This window comes from Leucopleurus acutus, assembly GCF_964270905.1.
Source record: "Leucopleurus acutus genome assembly, chromosome: 3".
Classification (NCBI taxonomy): domain Eukaryota; kingdom Metazoa; phylum Chordata; class Mammalia; order Artiodactyla; family Delphinidae; genus Leucopleurus; species Leucopleurus acutus.
The window spans coordinates 59,830,003-59,849,636 of record NC_139145.1 but is presented as its reverse complement, the minus strand read 5'-3'; the positions used below and the strand labels follow the sequence as shown (position 1 = coordinate 59,849,636).

Genomic DNA, 19,634 nt, shown 5'->3' with positions numbered 1-19,634 from the left:
TAAAAAGTTTTGGAGGGGACTTCCCTGGTGGTGCAGTGGTTAAGAATCTGCCTGCCAGTGTAGGGGACACGGTTTCGCAACCTGGTCCGGGAAGATCCCACTTGCCGCAGAGCAACTAAGCCCGTGCGCCACAACTACTGAGTCTGCACTCTAGAGCCCACGCACCGCAACTACTGAAGCCCATGCGCCTAGAACCTGTGCTCCACCACAAGAGAAGCCACTTCAGTGAGAAGCCTGCACACCACAATGAAGAGTAGCCCCCCCCTCAAAAAAAAAAAGAGTAGCCCCCCACTCGCCGCAACTAGAGAAGGCCTACATGCAGCAACGAAGACCCAACGCAGCCCAAAAAAAGAAAAAAAAAAAAAGTACTGGATAGGAACTTCCCCTGGTGGCGCGGTGGTTAAGAAACTGCCTGCCAATGCAGGGGACATCGGTTCGAGCCCTGGTCTGGGAAGATCCCACATACTGCGGAGCAGCTAAGCCTGTGTGCCACAACTACTGAGCCCGCAGCCTAGAGCCCGTGCTCCACAACAAGAGAAGCCACCGCAGTGAGAAGCCCACACACTTCAACGAAGCATGGCCCCCGCTTGCTGCAACTAGAGAAAGCTCACACGCCGCAGCAAAGACCTAGTGCAGCCAAAAATAAATAAATAATTTTAAAAATTATTGGATATTTGTCATGTTGTAATTACGGTAAGACTTGCATATTCTTAAAAGTTAATTTTTTGAAGGAAACAAAAACTCTGGGGCATTAAATTAAGATTTCTGGGGTCCCAGGCAAAAATACAAACAAAAAATCAGAGGACCACATTTTTCAAAATTGTGACTAAAATAGTTTTCCAGATAAGTGGCCCCTTTTCTTTTTGAAGGCCTCCTTGTAATTCAAGGGCTGCTTGTGAAAGTGTTCATATGCCTATTGTTCTTGGATTTCCTGGCCTGGTTGCTCTTCTTTTACCAAGTAGCTGTAGAGATAGAAATCTAGATATAAATGGGGCCAAGAGAGGTGGGACTCTGTGTGTGTGTGTGTGTGTCTGTGTGTGTGTCTGTGTGTGTGTCTGTGTGTGTGTGTGTGTGTGTCTGTGTCTGTGTGTCTGGCGGGGCGAGGGGGTCTAGATACCTGAAATTGTTACCATAGCTTTTTTTTTTCCCTTTCCCTTCTGTGCCTGGTGTTGATTTTTTCAGTTGTTCTAAATCATAAGGGCTGTTAGTTTATTTGACTTGATATGTTCTGTCTAGATAGCTATCTTTTAAAATACCTGCAGTGCCATTTTGTTGAATTTGGTTATATCAACATACCTAGGTTTAGTGTTTTAAAGAAGGCCTGAATCCTGTATGTGATATAATTATCCCTTTAACATAGTCCGTTTTTTCTTTTTTTAAATTAGTTAATTAATTTTTGGCTGCATTGGGTCTTCGGTGCTGCACACGGGCATTTCTCTAGTTGCGGCGAGTGGGGGCTACTCTTCATTGCAGTGTGCGGGCTTCTCATTGAGGTGGCTTCTCTTGTTTCTGAGCATGAGCTCTAGGCACGTGGGCTTCAGTAGTTGTGGCACGCGGGCTCAGTAGTTGTGGCACACGGGCTTAGTTGCTCCGCGGCATGTGGGATCTTCCCAGACCAGGGCTCAAACCCTTGTCCCCTGCCTTGGCAGGCAGATTCTTAACCACTGTACCACCAGGGAAGTCCCCATAGTCTGTTTTTTTTGTTTTTCTTCTTTTTTTTTTTTTTTTTTTTTTTTTGCGGTACGCGGGCCTCTCACTGCTGTGGCCTCTCCCGTTGCGGAGCACAGGCTCCGGACGCGCAGGCTCAGCGGCCATGGCTCATGGGCCGCTCTGCGGCATGTGGGATCTTCCCAGACAGGGGCACGAACCCGTGTCCCCTGCATCAGCAGGCGGACTCGCAACCACTGCGCCACCAGGGAAGCCCCATAGTCTGTTTTTGAGGGCAGTAATCTTGACCCAAAATGCCCTCCACTTTGAGTATATAGGTAAGGGACCTAAATATACAGAAAACTTAAAGGAAGCAGATTAAGTGCATCATAAAGCCACTTGATTATATGTTTTTAGAATTGGAAGTGACTGTGGGTTATGACACTAATGAAAATGGGTATGTACTGATGAGGAATATATATATGTTGGTGAAAATTTAGTTACTTCAGTGAAGAGTCTCTACAAGCTGTAGAAATAGAAGTTATTCTCTTTATAGAGAAAGAAGGTATAGTATATTATAAGCCAAATCAATTTTCTACAAATTCAAGGATCTAAGTAGTGTACTAAGAACTGTTTTACCAGGTCCAGATTACCCACATCCTACCTTCCTTTCCTGGAAGGAAAGAGAGAAAAGTTATTTACTTAAAACTTATCTTTTTAAAATGATACAAATGAACTTATTTACAAAACAGCAACAGACTCACAGACATAGAAGACAAATTTATGGTTGACAAAGGGGAAATGGAGCGGGGAGGGATAAATTAGGAGTTTGGAACTAATAGTTACACACTACTATATATAAAATAGATAAACAAGGACCTACTGTATAGCACAGGAAACTATATTCAGTATCTTGTAATAACCTATAATGCACAACAAGAATCTGAAAAAGAGTATATATGTATATGTATAACTGAATCACTTTGCTGTATACCTGAAACTAACACAACATTGTAAATCAACTATACTTCAATTTTTTAAAAAAATTTGTCTTGGGCTTCCCTGGTGGCGCAGTGGTTGAGAGTCTGCCTGCCGATGCAGGGGACGCGGGTTCGTGCCCTGGTCTGGGAAGATCCCACATGCCGCGGAGCGGCTGGGCCCGTGAGCCATGGCCACTGAGCCTGCGCGTCCAGAGCCTGTGCTCCGCGACGGGAGAGGCCACAACGGTGAGAGGCCCCCGTACCGCAAAAAAAAAAAAAAAAAAAAAATTTGTCTTTTTAAAGTTGCCTTATTGAAATAGTTGGAAGAGTAAATAAAGGGAACTTAACAAATACTAATGGTCGTATATCTAATTTTAGGTGAAGAATCAGTTGTATTCTTGCCAGCTTGATAGGCCAGATAAGTTTCTTCTTCTATAGTCAGTAATTTCATGAACATTCAAAGATCTATAACTCCTTGTTGTCATTTCCAGGAAATACATGAAATCTTTCCTAATTGCTGTTAGAATGTTCTGTGCTTGAAGAGGGCATCAGGTGATACACCTGACAATGGGAAGAGAAGATATTTTGGGAATGCCATCTGCCATTTGTGGGCAACAGGAATGAAGAGTCAGAAAACATCTTGCCTGATGTTTTTTGTTTTCCATATACTCTTAAGGCAAGGAAATAGCTTTTTTTGTTAACAACTGAATGATAAAGGGCGTGTAAACTTTCTCATCTCTCAGAAGCCCCTCATCTCCGTAGAACAGATTTGATAGGAAAAGGAATATTCCTTTTCCTGATGAATTTGATGTTTGGGGAGTAACGTGGGCTCTGAATCATTGTCTCTTGCTACAGAACATTAGAGAGAAATAAGGTAGCTGAGTTCTGGTAACATCAGAATAGAAGGATTGGAATTTATTTCAGTATGTCAGAGACCACTGGATTTAATGTAATTAGTGGCCTTAGCCTCCTCTTTGCTTTCAATAAGGAATACATAAGTTAATGAATTTGAACAGAGGAAATTGTACTGTTGAGATCTGTCTGCTACATTCCAGGTTGTCACTGAGGAAATGGCTTAGATGAGATTCTAAATCATTACCGAAAATAATTTGAGACTTTAGTTTGAGATATGTTGTATCCTCTATAATAAGTGTGGCCAGCCCCATTTGGGAGCAAGTACTGGCCTTTATATTCTTAGACTAAATCGTTTTCAACTAAAAATGAAACAAATCCATTGCATCTGAATATATAGTACCTGCCATGGAGAAAGCAGTGATTGTTGGATTTCATAGTTGTCATTTCTTACTAAGAGCATTCAGTAGTGTGGTTGTCTTTGGAATTTTGAAAGCCATTTATCCCTGAACATGGGCTTCTAAAAATTGAACTTCATAAGCTGGGAAAAGTGTTATTGGTCTAGGATTTGGAAGACCTGGATTCTAATTCCACTCTAATTTTACTCACTAACCAGGGACATGAGGCAAGACACTTCACCAGCCTGGGCCAGCTTCCTCAGGGGTTCAAGCATAGAGAAATCTTAGAATCTTTGTTGATTACTGTTACTGTAAACTTAGGTAGAGCTTACAAAGCTGTTAGGCACTACAATATAAATAGGGTCTTAGAATTTTCTCTTGTGTTGGCATCTCATGTTTCTTTCAACCTTTTTGCTTTTGTTCCTCTACTAATTTGTATTAATTTGCTTTTTTCATTCTAGTACTTTTGTCCATCTGTTCTCTGTTGTGTGATCCCAATCCAGATGATCCTTTAGTGCCTGAGATTGCTCGGATCTACAAAACAGATAGAGAAAAGTAAGTATGGTCTCCAGACAGCAGAGTATCTGTGGTAGGGTGGAGATGTTTTTGTCTAAGGGCTGAGTATCTGTCAGATACTTAAAATGAAGTCCTAATATACTCACCTGGGGACAGGAAAGAGGAGTATTTGCATCGAGTATCATCATAAGTAAATGATTTTATATCTGATTGTTTCATGACTCCTACTGCCTAGAAAAACTTTTTCTATAGTATATTTTCCAACAGCTTTAGGTCTTCTGCTTGGCTTTTGACGTGTAAAGATTTTGCATCAAGAGCCCATTTGTCTTAGGTAGGTATTTATAAATTAATGGGAAAGAGAATTGATTTTCTACCATTTGGAATAGTGTAAAAAAGAAAGTGAATAAATGTTACAAGACATTGATTATTAATAAATGTTATTAGCCCCAAGTTTCCTTTAAAACAAAACTTGTAGAATTTACATATTTTAGAATTGTATTGTGAATTATTGAAGAGTGGTCAGGATATCACAAGAGATAATAACTGAAAGTGTTGAAATTTTTGTTTGTTTGTTTTGTGTATTATTCAATTAGAGTGTGAAGGAAATAGTTGGGAGGTAGTGGATAATTTTCTAAAGTTAAAATATCAAAGATTAAAAAAATATATCAAAGATTAAACAATTAATTGAATTATTGGTTAGAGAGGCATATAAATAGGATATTTTAAAATGGAGCTGCATTGAGAATGGGGAATTCTAACAGCAATTGGTTCTTAGTTTAGTTTTTTTCTGTATTTAGGTCTGAATAGTATCTATAACTATGTATTCTTGGCTGCATTCAGAATAAAATTAGATCATGCTTTTTTCTATTTGTGAATTTACTTAGAAATACTTTTTTTTTTTTTTTTTTTTTCGGTACGCGGGCCTCTCACTGTTGTGGCCTCTGCCGTTGCGGAGCACAGGCTCCAGACGCGCAGGCTCAGCGGCCATGGCTCACGGGCTCAGCCGCTCCGTGGCATGTGGGATCTTCCCGGACCAGGGCACGAACCCGTGTCCCCTGCATCGGCAGGCAGACTCTCAACCACTGCGCCACCAGGGAAGCCCATAAATACATTTTTTAATTAGAGAACCATTTTGTCCCATATTTAGAATTATGGGCATTTTTCCCAAGTCATTGTGGCGGTGATGGTCAGCAGAACTTTTTTGATCAAAGAATTAAAGATCCTTTTGCCCTGCTTATTTTACTACTAGAATGTTCTTCTGGAGCAATAAACCCATTCATTTTAGCAACCAAATTGTTAAAATAAGTCCTGCCAGAACTGGTTGTTTTATTGATGCAGGGGAAAGTATTATGTCAATTTAATCATTATTATATGATTTCAAGCACCATATAATATAGAATTATATTGTTCCAAGAACTCCAAATAAGTCAAACAAGGGTTGAAGATTGTCTGTTAGAAATACGTCGATCAAGTATAGACTGAGGATATGCCAGCAAGTGCTAAAATTTAATTAGAATCCTGTATTAGTAGCATTTATAGGATATTTCCCACTGTCATTGAATAAATGCTTATTAAAAATTTGGAGTAGGAAGATGGCTTAGCTTGAATATACTATAAGTTATTCCCTTCAAGTTACTGCATTCGATAATGAATGAACTCTTGCTTTCTAACTGACTCCTCACCTGTGTTAAGCTAAGCTTCTCTTTGTGTGTACAGGTACAACAGAATAGCTCGGGAATGGACTCAGAAGTATGCGATGTAATTAAAGAAATTATTGGATAACCTCTACAAATAAAGATAGGGGAACTCTGAAAGAGAAAGTCCTTTTGATTTCCATTTGACTGCTTTCTATGAGCCCACGCCTCATCTTCCCCTGTGCACATGTTTACCTGATACAGCAGTGCTGCGTGTTGTACATACTTGGAACAACAAACTAGAAATACTGTACTTCTGTACCAACATTGCCTCCTAGCAGAGAAGTGTGTGTGTGACAAGCCAGTTCTCCAGGCATAACCTAGGTGTGAGACTAAAAGCTTTCCTTATTGACTTAAATTTGGATAACGGCAGAGTGAGGGGTGGTGGGTATGTTGTGTGCTTGGATGGGGAAGAAAAGCTCCACTGACCTGTAGGAGATTGTTTTTTAAGTGAAATCCCATTAAACTCAAAACAGTTATGAAAAGCAAGGCCAAGAACATGAAGCTGTTTCTGTATTCGTTTTATTCCGAAGGACTTAACGTCTTAGGTGAAAGTTATGACCAATCAGATTAAACTCTACCTACATCCTGTATTTTAAGGTCTAAGTTTAACTGGTCAACATTTAAATGGATTGGAGCTATTAGTAAGTAAAGTGTGATGGGCTTTGTTTCCAACTCTTTTACATCTCCCCACCCTTCAACCTTCGTCCTTCAGCCCCACTTTCTCTCTTCCATATTCTTTGGTTTGTATGTGGTTTCTCAGTTAATACATAGCTAATAGCTCTTATTTTTCTTATGTTTTTAACTGCTTAGGTCTATCTGGATGTAAGGGTGAAAATTCATTCGATGGAAATACTTGTGTATATTTAAAGACCCAATTGCTCCTCTGGAGCCTGTACGTTCAAGAATGATTAATGTGTAATAAACTGATTACTACAGTCATTACATATAATTTTGTGTGAATAGGCTTTTTGATTTTAAGAATTTTGTCTAGCTGAGATTAGTGGTGGATTTTTTTCCCACCCCTAAAATGTTTTCATTTATACTGGTTGCATTTCAAAATCATGAAACAATTCAGTTTACATAGTAAAAAGGATATCTTGAAAGTAATTTTACTGAACAAGATAAACGCATAAGCTTAAAAGAATTTTCATGAAATTTATATGTGCAGTATTCCAGGAACATGACTGTTAAACTAAATAAGAAATTTGCTTTATTATTGAAACTAAGCTGCATTTCACTGAAACCTTGTGACATTCCTTTGGTACATAGGACATAAAACAAAGGCATTGCTATTTGGTAAGTTCAGCTTCTGTGATTGTGATTGTAAAAACAACATTGACCAAACCTGGGAAACATGAGCACAATCTTGTATTGGAGAGTCTACATAATTACTTTGCACTAACATTGCAGGATGTTCATCCAATTTTAAATTGTACTGTATGTGGCTTTTTGGTCTTCCCTTGACGCTAGTAAAATGTAGTTTGAAACTTGTAAACAGCTGTGTTTGCCAGAAACATCGTTCCTGTGAACTAGGCAAGTTACTTTTTTTCCCCCTACTTCTCCTAATCTAATTGTAAACCAGGCCAGCCTGAAAGCAATGGCTGATGCTCTCTAGCCGTCAGGTTCTTTCAAATGCATCTTTACACTCTTGCACAAAAATTGAGGAATAAATGTCCACTGCTTTTGGTTTTAAACTTGTTTAACTTGTCTTATCTCTCAGTGTCACTATTCCATCTCAGAACTAAGGTGTGATACCTGAAACCTTTAAAGTACTTCATTTTAGCTGCTGGCTACTTATTATTAGCATTTCTAGCATCCTTGACCTTGCAAAGAAGTTTGACTATTAATAGTTGTGGGTAAAGGAGTTAGAATTGAGCTCTAACCTAAAATTACCCTCATTCTCAGTATCATGGGTAAGTGGGAATTCAGTTTTTGACTGTTGACCATGGGTTAGTTGCACAGATCCTGAAAGCCCCATTCTTTGTCATCTTAAACAGCAGCCAGCTTATTACCATTTATTAGGTCATAATGTAGATATTTTCACAAGAGTACTTTTAAGTAAAAGTCATCCTAGTGTTCATGAAACATTTGGCTTTTGAATGCAGTTTGGTCTTGCTCATTTGAGTTTGGAACATATTTGGTGCAGTCTGCTTACATATGCCTTGGCCAGAATGAAGGCTCAGTGAGGAGACCACCTTCCCCACTCACAAAAAAAGTGCGTAACTCAGGATGGGTCTCATCTGGGATCACATTGCTTTTTACAAAAGTGTCTGTAGTTTTATCACATGTGAAAGCTTGTTTGCAGTAGATTTGATTATCTTGGTGGGCAGTGGTTACAAAGGAATGTCAGTGTATGGGTTCCCATTGCTTCTTTTTTGTTTTTAATTGAAGTATAATTGGTTTACAGTGTTGTATTAGTTTCAGGTGTACAGCAAAGTGATTCAGTTTCATATGTATATATATGTATATATGTGTGTGTGTGTGTATAGATAGATAGATAGATAGATAGATAGATTCTTTTCCCTTATAGGTTATTACAAAATATTGAGTATAGTTCCCCGTGCTATACAGTAGGTCCTTGTTGGTTATCTATTTTATATATAGTAGTGTGTATATGTTAATTGCTTTGCTTCTTTTTTTTCTTAATGTATTAATTTTATTTATTTATTTTTGGCTGTGTTGGGTCTTCGTTGCTGCGCACGGGCTTTCTCTAGTTGTGGTGAGCAGGGGCTACTCTTCGTTGAGGTGCGCAGGCTTCTCATTACAGTAGCTTCTCTCGTTGCGGAGCACGGGCTCTAGGCGCACGTGGGCTTCAGTAGTTGTGGCTTGCGGGCTCTAGAGTGCAGGCTCAGTAGTTGTGGCGCACGGGCTTAGATGCTCCACGGCATGTGGGATCTTCCCAGACCAGGGCTCGAACCTGTGTCCCCTGCATTGGCAGGCAGATTCTTAACCACTGCGCCACCAGGGAAGCCCCTGCTTTGCTTCTTAACAACATGGAGTGCTTGATCAAGTTATAGTTGGAACAGTCTCTTTTGGTAAAGCTACATGATTTTGGATACTTGCATGCTCTGTTACTGGCCAGTGGTCAAAGGTAGTGTTGTCCTGCTAGTTTGTAATATAAAGATTTGGAAAGAGGACTCTTGGGATGGGAGCAGCAGGGAGGTCTTTAGAGAGAAGAATGTGGTGGTCAGAGAGGGGGGCCCATGTTCTCTGCACTGACCTAGAAATTGAGGCATTCCTTTTCTACTTCCAACAGCTACAGTATTCCACTTTTCAAGTCATTCCTCTTTGCCTCAACAAGTAATTTGGAGCCCTAGGTAGGTTGTCAGGAGAAATGAATTATTTCTAAACTACAGTTGGAATGCCTGTAAACCGCCCCTTGTCTGCAATTAGAGTGAAACTGTGGCTTTTGTCTTAGTCTGCTGTACCATACCCATTAACAACCAGTGGCTAGGTTTTAATAGAAGAACTTTCTTCAGTTCCTAGATCTTCTGAATTATGAACACATCTTTCCTTCCTTCCTACTCAGGAATAGCATCTTTATTACCCCTGCAGAAAATTGTCATTCATGTTAGGAAGCCATCTCCATTTCATTCCCTTTGTGAAACAGTCTTTATTTCACGTGATGGGTTATTCTGGTGATTGTGATGGTAGAGAAAGCAGATTTTTTTTTCCCCATTTAAGCAAAGCACAAATGCTGACTCAACGTAATATCACGTAAAACTTTTTCTCTTACGTTTATAACTCAACAGATTGGTAAATCCAGAGGAACAGTTATAATCACTATATGGGACATACTGTATTAGTATATCAAAAGTTTATTCCAACCCATTTCTTCTTTTATATTCTAAAACATCTTCATTATGTTTGATGAGATAGATCCACAAGAAGATGGAGGTACCCAAGGCCAGTCCGGCTTTCAGCCAGTCAGGTTTGTCATCTGGTAGCTCCCAAATGTAGAACTTAGAGCGTGCTAAAAAGCCATTCAGGATCCTGGCCGGGGCCAGCAGCCTGGAGAGGGTGGAGAAAACAGACTTTTAATATGAGAATAACTATGAAGGTAGCAAACTATCAGAATATACATTCATATCCATCCAGGAAGAGAAAATAGACTTCCTTTGGGACACTCCTGGAGCCTGTTTCCTGTTTCATCATTCCTTTGTTGTGCATGTGCTTAGATGAAAAGTGGCTCTGAGTTCTCTGTACCAAACAAAAGGCTTCCTTAAAAGCCTTTTCCTAACCTTAGCCCCAGCTGGTATAAGTGGTTGGTATTCAGGCACCTCTGAATATTTCCAGGGATATTCAGAGGTGCCTGAATACAATTCCTGGGATGGGCTTAGAAATAATGAAAACCGGCCATGGGATCACCTTCTCAGGGTGATCCCAAAACACATACATTCCCCCATTGTTGCCATATTTTACCCTAGTCAATATAAGTGGCAAAGCTCAAAGCTTGGGACTGACTGTAAAGCCTTTAAGGCCTTTGGTCTCAGTGGCTCAATGTGTGACACAGTCACCAGCCAGCTTTGCCCTTTCTCAGTGCCTGCTCCTGGGCTGATTGAAGAAGAGGCAGAGTCAGACGTTTTTGTGACAATTGATTACTTTTCATCTTTGAATTTTTTGTGGAGCTGCACCTTAACTGGAGGCAAACTGTAGCCTGCCTCTTATCGGATGAAGAACTATATGAATGTCTTAGCACCAGGATAGCACTTAATAGTTTTCAATTGAGTGGGGGTTTTGTTTGCTTTTAATCTCCTGTGTGAGTTGTTATTAATAGAATGGCCTTTTCCAGGGCTGGGGTTCCTGATAACCCTACAGTGTATATACACTGAAAGCAAATGGTTGATCACCTTTGGAAAGGCCAAGAAGTTACTGAGTGCCCAGGCCTCTGGTGACTGATGTCCAGAGAAGAGCAGCACCAGCCTCAGTCAGTGTGCCATGTTCCTTTTCAGACTTCTAAGGATACGAGGGGCGACAGCAGCCATTTTCCCAGGAACCTCGCTCCTTGCCCTGAGCCACTTGTTCTCCTGTTTGAATTTCTTCCTAAGTACTTAAAAATCTTGACTCTTAAAGGGTACTCCCCTACCCTAAATTGTAGGGCCTCTATAGAGGACGAGAGTGAGTAGGAAGGGTTTGGCCAGCTTTCTCACCTTTGAAGTTTTCCATAGGAAGTGAGTAGCTTTGAAAGCTCTAAAACTGCTACTTAGGCCTTCTGACTTGGAGGTTTCTAGAAACAGTACACAAGTACAACCTGACATTTGGGCTCCAGAGCCAGCTCAGGGGTGAGAGATGTTCCATGCTTGAGGTAGTTGGCAAATCTAGGCTACCTACCTGACGGGCTTCTGGAGCTTCCCCCAGCTAATTAAGGGGCAATACTGGTTAGGTCCTTCTGGGCAGTCTCCCCCCACCTCCATTCCACATCTCTGCCATCTTTGAAAGGTGTGGCTGCTTGCAGGGTGTTGCAGTAAAAGTTGAGGGGAGCTGGCCTTGTTTCAGAGGCACCCAGGACTTCCAGTCACCTGCTGCAGTGTAACAGAAGGAACCAGGGGAACAAAGGCTTTCTCAGACCTGCCAGAGAAGTTGAGCTTTTTCAAAGGATGGTTCCAGATCATCTAAGCCTGGCCCTCCTTTGGAGGGGACAAAGAGAAGGCATAAGACAAGGGGTAAAGGGGAGGTTCTGCTGCATTGCAACAGGTTATGGGGCAGGCACTGTTCCCATGAGTGTGGGGTTTTAACCTCTAAGCTGGAGAGAAAGGACACTTGAAGTTTTGGACGTAAATTTTGTGAAGAGGGGCAGAATTCCTTTGTGATTTCTCCTCTGACACACTGTGTCCCTGGGTTCCTCCCTGCTAATCCTGCCCCCTGCCACCTTCTGACTTAAGTGACAGTTGGGTAGGCTTAAGTTTCTATGCCCACAGATGGAGGAGGTGACTGAAGTGCATTTGCTTGGGTAGGGAGCGAGCTGGTATCTGAGTGGATGCTAGTGCCTGAGTTGCCAGCAGAGGGCAGTGGTGACCTATAGCTGTAACAACCATGAGGTAGGTGGTCAGTAAATCGGCTTGGACAGAACCTGGGAGGAGCTTTGGTTGGGGTGGGGAGGCCTGTTTGGGTTTGGCTTTGTTTACTGTTTATCCAGAACTGGATGGCCCAGTGTCTAGCTCATTATGCTCCATCATAGCCTTAATCACAATGAGGGAACAGATTAGTATTCTAGCCCAAGGCCTGCCAGAAGTGTCAAGCCACCAGCTCCCCATTCCCCTCACCATTGGTATAGTAGCCATATGCCTGTGTGTGGACAGGTTCGTAGGGACCAGGCCAGGGCTTTGCCCACCTAACTGCAGGTTGCATGGGGACAAAGGCCTGTCTGTTGCTTCATGTGAACAAGGGGATTTCATATTTCTGGCACTTCTCTGTCTGGTGCCCACTGTTACCTTTCCCCAAAGGCAGGCAGTCTCTCTGACTCTAGCCAACTAGCCCTGTCTCCTTTGCCTGCCTACCTACTCTGGGCAACCAGGACATGACTTTTCATACCTGAGGGGTGGAGGGCTGGGGACAGGAGGAACAGAGCTGGGGGCTGGTGATAGGGCGTGGGAGATGTTCTTCCCTTGTCCTTTTCAATCTTATCTTGTGTGTTGGGGCCCTAGACTCCCCAGTCTTCCAGCCCAACAGCTGTGAGCCTCCAGGGCCACTACCCGGAAGCCAGCTGCCTCTTCTTGGGGAATTCTTTGAAATTCCAGGCTCGGCCATCTGGGTATGCAAATATCTCCAGATTTGCTGAGCCCTCCAAGTGGCTGCACCCCAGGCAGAGCTGTGAGAATTAACTGCCACTACCCCCAGATGGGGAAAACTGCCTGGGGGCTGTTGGTGCATGGAACCTGCGCTTTCACCTGCTGAGAGACGCTTTAAGAGTGGGAGAGAGAGGAGTCCTGGGAGCTCCCTAGGTCCTGCTCTAGTTACTAACTGTATAAGGGATTTTGCATCCAAAGGGTGAGTTGGGAGACCCTTGGGGGCCCTTCCTGGAGGGTGAATCTCTGAGCATAAGAAAGTTCCTGGAATATGGAGGGAAGCCTCGGGTCTAGCGTGGCTAGAAGGGTGGGGGCTATCTGCAGGGAAAGCTTCTGGCTTCCTACCTTGCCAGATCCAGGCAGTAGAGCTGGCTTAGGCAGCCCAGAGTAGGCCCAGCAGTCTGGCCCCCAGAATGCCTTGCTTTCTCCCAGGCCTCCCCCTGGGGCTGGTTATCTGGCTGTAGCAGGAGGAATGTGCGCTTTGAGTGGGAAGGGTGGGGGGGCAGGGTCAGGGCGGAAACCTGGGAATGTGGACTCCCTGCCTGTCCCTGTCCCTGTTGGAGGGAGGGAGCCATGGAGAATGTGGCTGACAGGCCCCAGGCGTGGGAGAGTGTAGGCCTGCTTGTATGTGTGAGTATGTACGGGAGGGGGCTGCCCATGTGTGTAGGAACGTGTGAGAGAATTGTGAGCATGGACATTCCTTAGTGTTTATGCATATGGGTGTGAGCCTAAACTGTGTAGCCTTTGAGGAACAGAAGTCGAATCTGTATTTGAATCACAGGCCCAGGACTTTTCAGTTGTATATTCTTGAGCAACTAATTTCTCTCTCCTTTGCTTGGTTTTCTCATCTGGAAAATGGGCACTTGGCCCAGCCTGGCCCATAGGCAATGCTTGGTGGAAAATGGCCTTATCAAATTAAAGGGTTGCGGCTGTGGGTGCTTATGGATTCAGGGTAGTAGGCGTGGGTAGTTGGACATTTTTGCTGGACTCTTATACAAGCCAGATGATTTTGAGCAGGACCAGCTCCTGGGACACCCAGGGACTTGGGGCAGGCTGTCTGGGCCCCTTTGGGGCCTATGCCTTTCATACCCATTTGGCAAGGCCTGCAAGAATGTGCCTAGGGCTTCCCTGGTGGCACAGTGGTTGAGAGTCTGCCTGCCGATGCAGGGGACGCAGGTTCGTGCCCCAGTCCGGGAAGATCTCCGCGGCTGGGCCCGTGAGCCATGGCCGCTGAGCCTGGGCCTCCGGAGCCGGTGCTCCGCAATGGGAGAGGCTGCAACAGTGAGAGGCCCGCGTACCGCAAAAAAAAAAAAAAAAGAATGTGCCTAAAAACAGAATGGGTAGGCATTTAGATGGTGGACATGCCTGGCCAGCCTGTGTGCCCCTGCATAGGGTTTGTGTCCCTCTGTTTCTCTTGGGGGACAAAAGGGGAGCTCAGATACCCTTTCTGGTGAATAAAAGCCTGGAAGGGGATGCTGGGAAGAGCTGCCTCCAGCCATCTGGGAGTGGGGATGTTGTGGAAGGAGGCCAGACCTCCCCCAGCTGTTTCCCCGCCCTACCTGAAGGGTGAGAGTAAGGGATGAGACGTGGGTGATTGTAGCACTGCCCACAGCCCAGAATCATTGCTTTCCTCCATTCTAGAGCACAGGCCACCTAGTGGTTCTGTGCTCTCTTAAAGAGTGCCTGTGTGTGCGTGCATGAGGTCTCGAAGGGGGGCAGCCGTTGGAATCTTGGATCAACAGGCAGGATTTGGGATCCAGGCACAGAGAGGCTAGGGAATTAGGCAGTGTTAAACAGCCAGGCAAAACTAGGGAATGTTTGAAGTCTTTCCGGGTGGCACATTTAGGGGGAGCTCCCTGGCTGCAAGGGATTCCTGGAAGCCCCTGGGAGGTCCCAGGCCTTAACTGGAGGAAATAAGGGCTACAGCCCAGCTGGCCCTACAACTGGAAGCACAGGAGTGGCCTGTAAGGGTGTGTTGAAGGAATGAGGGATCTTGGCCTTGTTCCTACACACATGTACCACTGGGAAATGGTGGTGCTGAGGGGTGGGGTGGATTTCTGAGATCAGGGGCCAGCCCTCTTTCCTGCTTTAGATTTGGAAAAGGGAGCGCTCTGGAACTGATGCCTCGGTTTCTGTACAAAAAATGGCGGAATGGAGAGAGAGACTGATTAGGGATGGTCCTTAAGGAGCTTGCGTGGGAGGTTCTGGACCTTGTTTTAACTGAGAGAGCAGATCACTGCTGGGTGGGCGGTGCTTTGTGTTCTACAGCCTTGTGAGAGTGGCAGGAAATGGGGCCAGTAGCTATGTACTAGTTGAGTTGCACCTGATGAGAGATTGGGGGTGGTTTCCCCACGGAAGTCCCAAAGTGTGTGTGGCCAGTGTGGCAGTGTACTAGGGAAATTGATATGTATGGCCACTGTGTGAGTGAGTGCAGCAGTGTGAGTGGTTTGTGACACTTGAATTGTGTTTCCCAGGTGTGTGTAATGGCTGAACTAATTTTGTTGTTGGGATGAATCAGGTTCCTGGACAGGAATGGACCTATCTGGAGAGAGTGATGCTATTAAGTAGTTACAATCATATTGATATGACTTAACTAGTATACAGACATTAAAAATGATCCCACTACCCTCTGTGTTTTGAGTGCTTACCATGTGCTTGGCCCTGTGCTAAGTGCCTAACCTGCAGTAACTCATTTGGTTCCGTCAGAACCCTGAGAGTTAATGCTGGTTTGCCTGTGCCACAATGTTTATTGTGCCATGTTATATTCTCGTTGGCAGATGTGATACAGCTGCACCTCTGTCTTACTTGCTGAAGTGCAACTTGTGGCAGTGTGGGGTCCTGTTGTACACTTGGGCTCTCTGTCCTGTTTTGTGTTGCCAATATGGGGCTCCACTGTGTTGTTCCATAGTTTAAGACCCAATTTGACAATGTTTTTTGAGGTGATGGTGATGGTGTATAATTTGGCTGTGTGACTTTTTTGCTTTGTTGTGCAGCCAGAGTATGTAACTCCCTTCTGTCCTGTAGTTGAGACCAGCTAGTAGAATGTATGACTTATTTTGTATTTTGGTGATGTGGGTGTCTAGTGTGGGGTCATCGGTTGTGGTGGTGTGAACTGGTTGTGTGACAGCGTGACTGGCTGCATTGTTATGTGTCTGTGACCCTATTGTGTGTGTCCGGGGGAACCATTTGTTTGACCCCTTGACCCTCCTGTCCTAACTTGTGTCAGAGACTGTTGTAGTATGCTGTAACTCCGTGAGGTGAGTGTGCTTCCATGGTGGGGGCAGTGGCCCATAGTGGCCCATCCCTGTACAGATTGTGTGTCCGTGTCACCCCATGTGCCGCTGTGCCCCTTTTCGGGTCTGTGTGTTGTCTGACCTCAGCCGCGTATGCCAGCACCACTGCCCCTCCCCCGCGCCGCCCGCCCGCGCCGTGCAGCGATCGATCGCCATTGATTGTCCCTGACGAGCTGCTCCACTTTCCAGCCAATGTCAGGAGGGGGGATCTCCGCCGCCCTGGCGGTGTCATTTCCACACACTCCCTGGGCTGCCGCCAGCGCGGGCGCCACTAAGAGCCGGCCTGGATCGCCCAGAGCGCGGACCGGACCGCCCACGCCAGGACGCCCGACGGAGAGACCAGATCCCCGCCTGCCCGGCCTGCGGCCCTGCACCCAGACCTTCCTCCCTGGGTGGGTGGATGCTTGTCGCTCCACTAGTTTGAGCTGGCCCCGGGGAGGGTGGGGGCATGGTCGGTGCGCCTGTGCGCTCGGGTGGGGGCGTGGGGGGCTGTTTCCGGCGGGGCGGAGGCGCCTGCGGGCCAGCTTTGCCGTGGCCCAAACAGATGCTAATGATTTTCCGGGAGGCGCCGGTTATCTCTGGCCCCAGCCAGCCAGTGCTCGGGCTTGAGCCGGGCATAGACACCTCCCCACCCTCCTCCTCACCCATATGAGCCTCGCCAAATGACCACCTGGCCCCGAGTGGACAGTGGGGGTCGCAGGCTTCCTGGGGTGCCCCCAGAACTCTGGCTGCAAGGGAATGTTTGCTCCTGTCCACCCAAGACGCAGCTGCATTCTCCTCTGAACCCTTCCCAAAGCAACCCCCCCATCTGAACCGGGGAAACTGAGGCTCAGAAAAGCCCAACCCAAGGTCATGCTGACCCACCACCTGCTGGGCTGAGTGGATCACAGCCTCTCAAGGCCACCGTGTCGGGGACTCAGCCTTCCTGGTCCCCCTTTGCCCAGGGGCCAGAGCCAGTTTCCAGGCTCCCCGGTGGAAGTGCTGACGTGGCTTCGGGCAGCTGTCTGGGGCCGGGAAGCGGGGCAGATGTCACAGAGCCCAGGGGAGGAGGCGGCTCCATGGGGAGGGCGGGCAGGGCCTCTTGCCTGGCGAGACACGCCTCCTCCCCCTAGGCCTGGCATTGTCTGGGACTGGGGCATAGCTGCTGCCCAGGCTGACCCGCCTCCAATTCTAGTCCCAGCTCCTCTGTGTGCCTGCTGACAAGTGCTGTAACCTCTCTGGTTCTCTTCCTCCCTTGTGGAGGAATATAACAGCACCTGCTTTGGATGAGTGTGAGCCTCAGATGAAAGCAGAGGTGTGCAAAGCCCCCAATCCAGTGCTGGACATACTGTTCCTGCTCAACATGTATTAGCAATTATTACTATTGTCTTTGCAAGTGGGAATTTGGTGTGTCCAGGAGCAAAACTGAGTCCTGAGAGTGCCAGCTGGCTTCAGAGGTCATTCCAGCCAGCCTCCTGCCTTGGTGCCCCGGCCCTCTGCATTTCTCATGCCTGTCTAGCTTTGTTTCTTCTCCCTAAAGTGTCAGCTCCCCTCAGCTCTGCCTGCTGCCAAGCTGCCCCCACCCCCTCTTATCGGTGTAGTTCCCTCCTATCTGGCCGCCACATTGGGTCCCTTGAGCAGCACAGCCCCCTGGGAACAGCAATCGATGGGGCGGAACAGCCTCCCTGACAGATGGACCCATGGAGGCTGGGCTGCTTCAGCAGAGCTCCCTAGGAAACCAGAGACAAGAGCCGAGCCACCATGGCTGCCTCCTAAATAGAAATGGGAGGAGGCAGAGAGATGAGGAGGAGGCCAGAGCTTCCAGCCAGCCCCATGCTGGGCCAACCCTCTGGGGATGGGTCTGGTGGGGCAGGGCAACCCCTATACTTTTCTACAGATCCTCTTGAGGGGAGGGCTCTGTAGGGCTCGCTTGGTAGGTAGGATATGTCTGAATTCCCATCATGGGCAGGTGAAGTGTTGCCGTCCCCATCCCCCCATGGGCACTTTTTCTAACAAGCCCAGAGGCTGGTGGGTGGGTGGGCAGGCAGGCGGCTTACCACATTCCTCAGGCTATAAGGGGCCTTTGAAGCCAGAATGGCAGGAGGACCTTCTCTGCCTGTTGGGGGTGGGAAATGATGAGCCTCGGCCCCTGTGAGTGTTGTGTGGAGAATACCTCCTATCTCCTACCAGGCTCCCAGATTAGTCAAGGACTTCTTCCAAGGGTTTCTCAACCTCAGCACTATTGACATTTTGGGCCATTTAATTCTTTGTCCTGTGCATTGTAAGATGCTTAGCAGCAGTTGTGACAACCAAAAACGTCTCCAGATATTGCCGAATGCCCCCTGGGAGGCAAAATCAGCTCTAGTTGAGAATCACTGGTCTAACCTCAGGACCAGCCCCCTGGGTTGGAAGGGGTGGCTAGGACCCCATGGGGATGCCATATATCCTCTTCAGTCGTGGAAAGGGAGGTTTCCAAAAAGGCTCTGTCCCCAGCTGTCTCAGGCCCAGGAGGGTGGGAGACACTCTCCCCCCTCCCCATGGCCCCTGCTAGGTTGGAGGGAACCATGCTTGCCTGAGATGGCAGAGCATTTGGCGTCACTGCTCAGCTGCACCAGGCTTGGTGCCAACACCTTACTGCTGAGACTACATAGCATGGGGGCGGGGGAGCGGGGGCGTTCATGGGGGTACTCAGGCTGCCTGTGCGACCTTCTGTCCAGCCAGCTTGAGATGAGGGGAGCCAACATGGATGATCAGCCTCCTGCCTTCCCTTGGTGCCCTGGCAATGTCTCTGCTGCCTCCCTCTAGGCCAGTGTTGGGTTGGGAGTAGGTCTGGCAGGACTGAGAGCCAGTGGGGGCTACTGCCTGGAGCAGGATTGTGGACACAAGTCCAGCGGGCCCAGCCAGCTGACAGCTGGGCCACCTGAATGCCGAGCTCTCCCCTTGAGGAAGGGGAGGAAAGAAGACACTGTGGGTGGCTAAGTGCTACCTGAGTCCCCCCCCCCCCCACCCAGAAGCCCTTGAGCCTGAGGACTGGGGGAGGGAGCTCCCTCTGGAGTCATCTCCCTCTTCCTGCTCAAGCAGGCAGGCAGGCATTGAGGTAAGGGAAAGTTTTCTAGAGCATAGTGTCACTGCTGGGAAGTCCCTACTTAAGTCTAACCTACTTCCTTTCTTCCTGTAGCATCTGCCCTCTCCTGGGCTGTGTGGTTCTCTGGCCCAGGGTGTGCCCTTATTCCTGGGGAAGAGAACCCCATGGGGGAATTTTCAGTCAAAATAAAGGTCAGGTCCTTGTGTGGGTAGAGGGATGAGGGTGCCTAACTGGGCTCAGCTAGGGGATGGAGAAGAGCACTGGTGCCAGTTGACAGACCAGGGCCTACAGAGAGCAGGGTTTCCCCAAGACACATTGAACCCAGCACCAGCCTAGGGGGTCCTAGGGTGGGGAGGAGGAAGTGGCCGGGAGGTGGGCAGTGGCTTTGTAACCAGAGATGGG

The 19,634-nt window shown here is 46.7% G+C and overlaps 1 protein-coding gene across 2 annotated transcripts in view; it reads left to right on the top strand.

The window, feature by feature from the left end:
* The window catches only part of UBE2D2 (ubiquitin conjugating enzyme E2 D2), a 59,331-nt gene extending 51,573 nt beyond the window's left edge, over positions 1–7,758 (top strand). Inside the window, exons 6-8 of one of the 2 annotated variants that reach the window (XM_082836887.1) lie at positions 4,339–4,432; positions 4,661–4,724; positions 6,110–7,758. In XM_082836887.1, coding sequence (XP_082693013.1) covers positions 4,339–4,432; positions 4,661–4,724 — 158 coding nt within the window. In that variant the 3' untranslated portion in view covers positions 6,110–7,758. The remainder of the gene's footprint in view (positions 1–4,338; positions 4,433–4,660; positions 4,725–6,109) is intronic. The other variant, XM_082836888.1, reaches the window with a different exon arrangement.
* Positions 7,759–19,634: the final 11,876 nt, after the last annotated feature.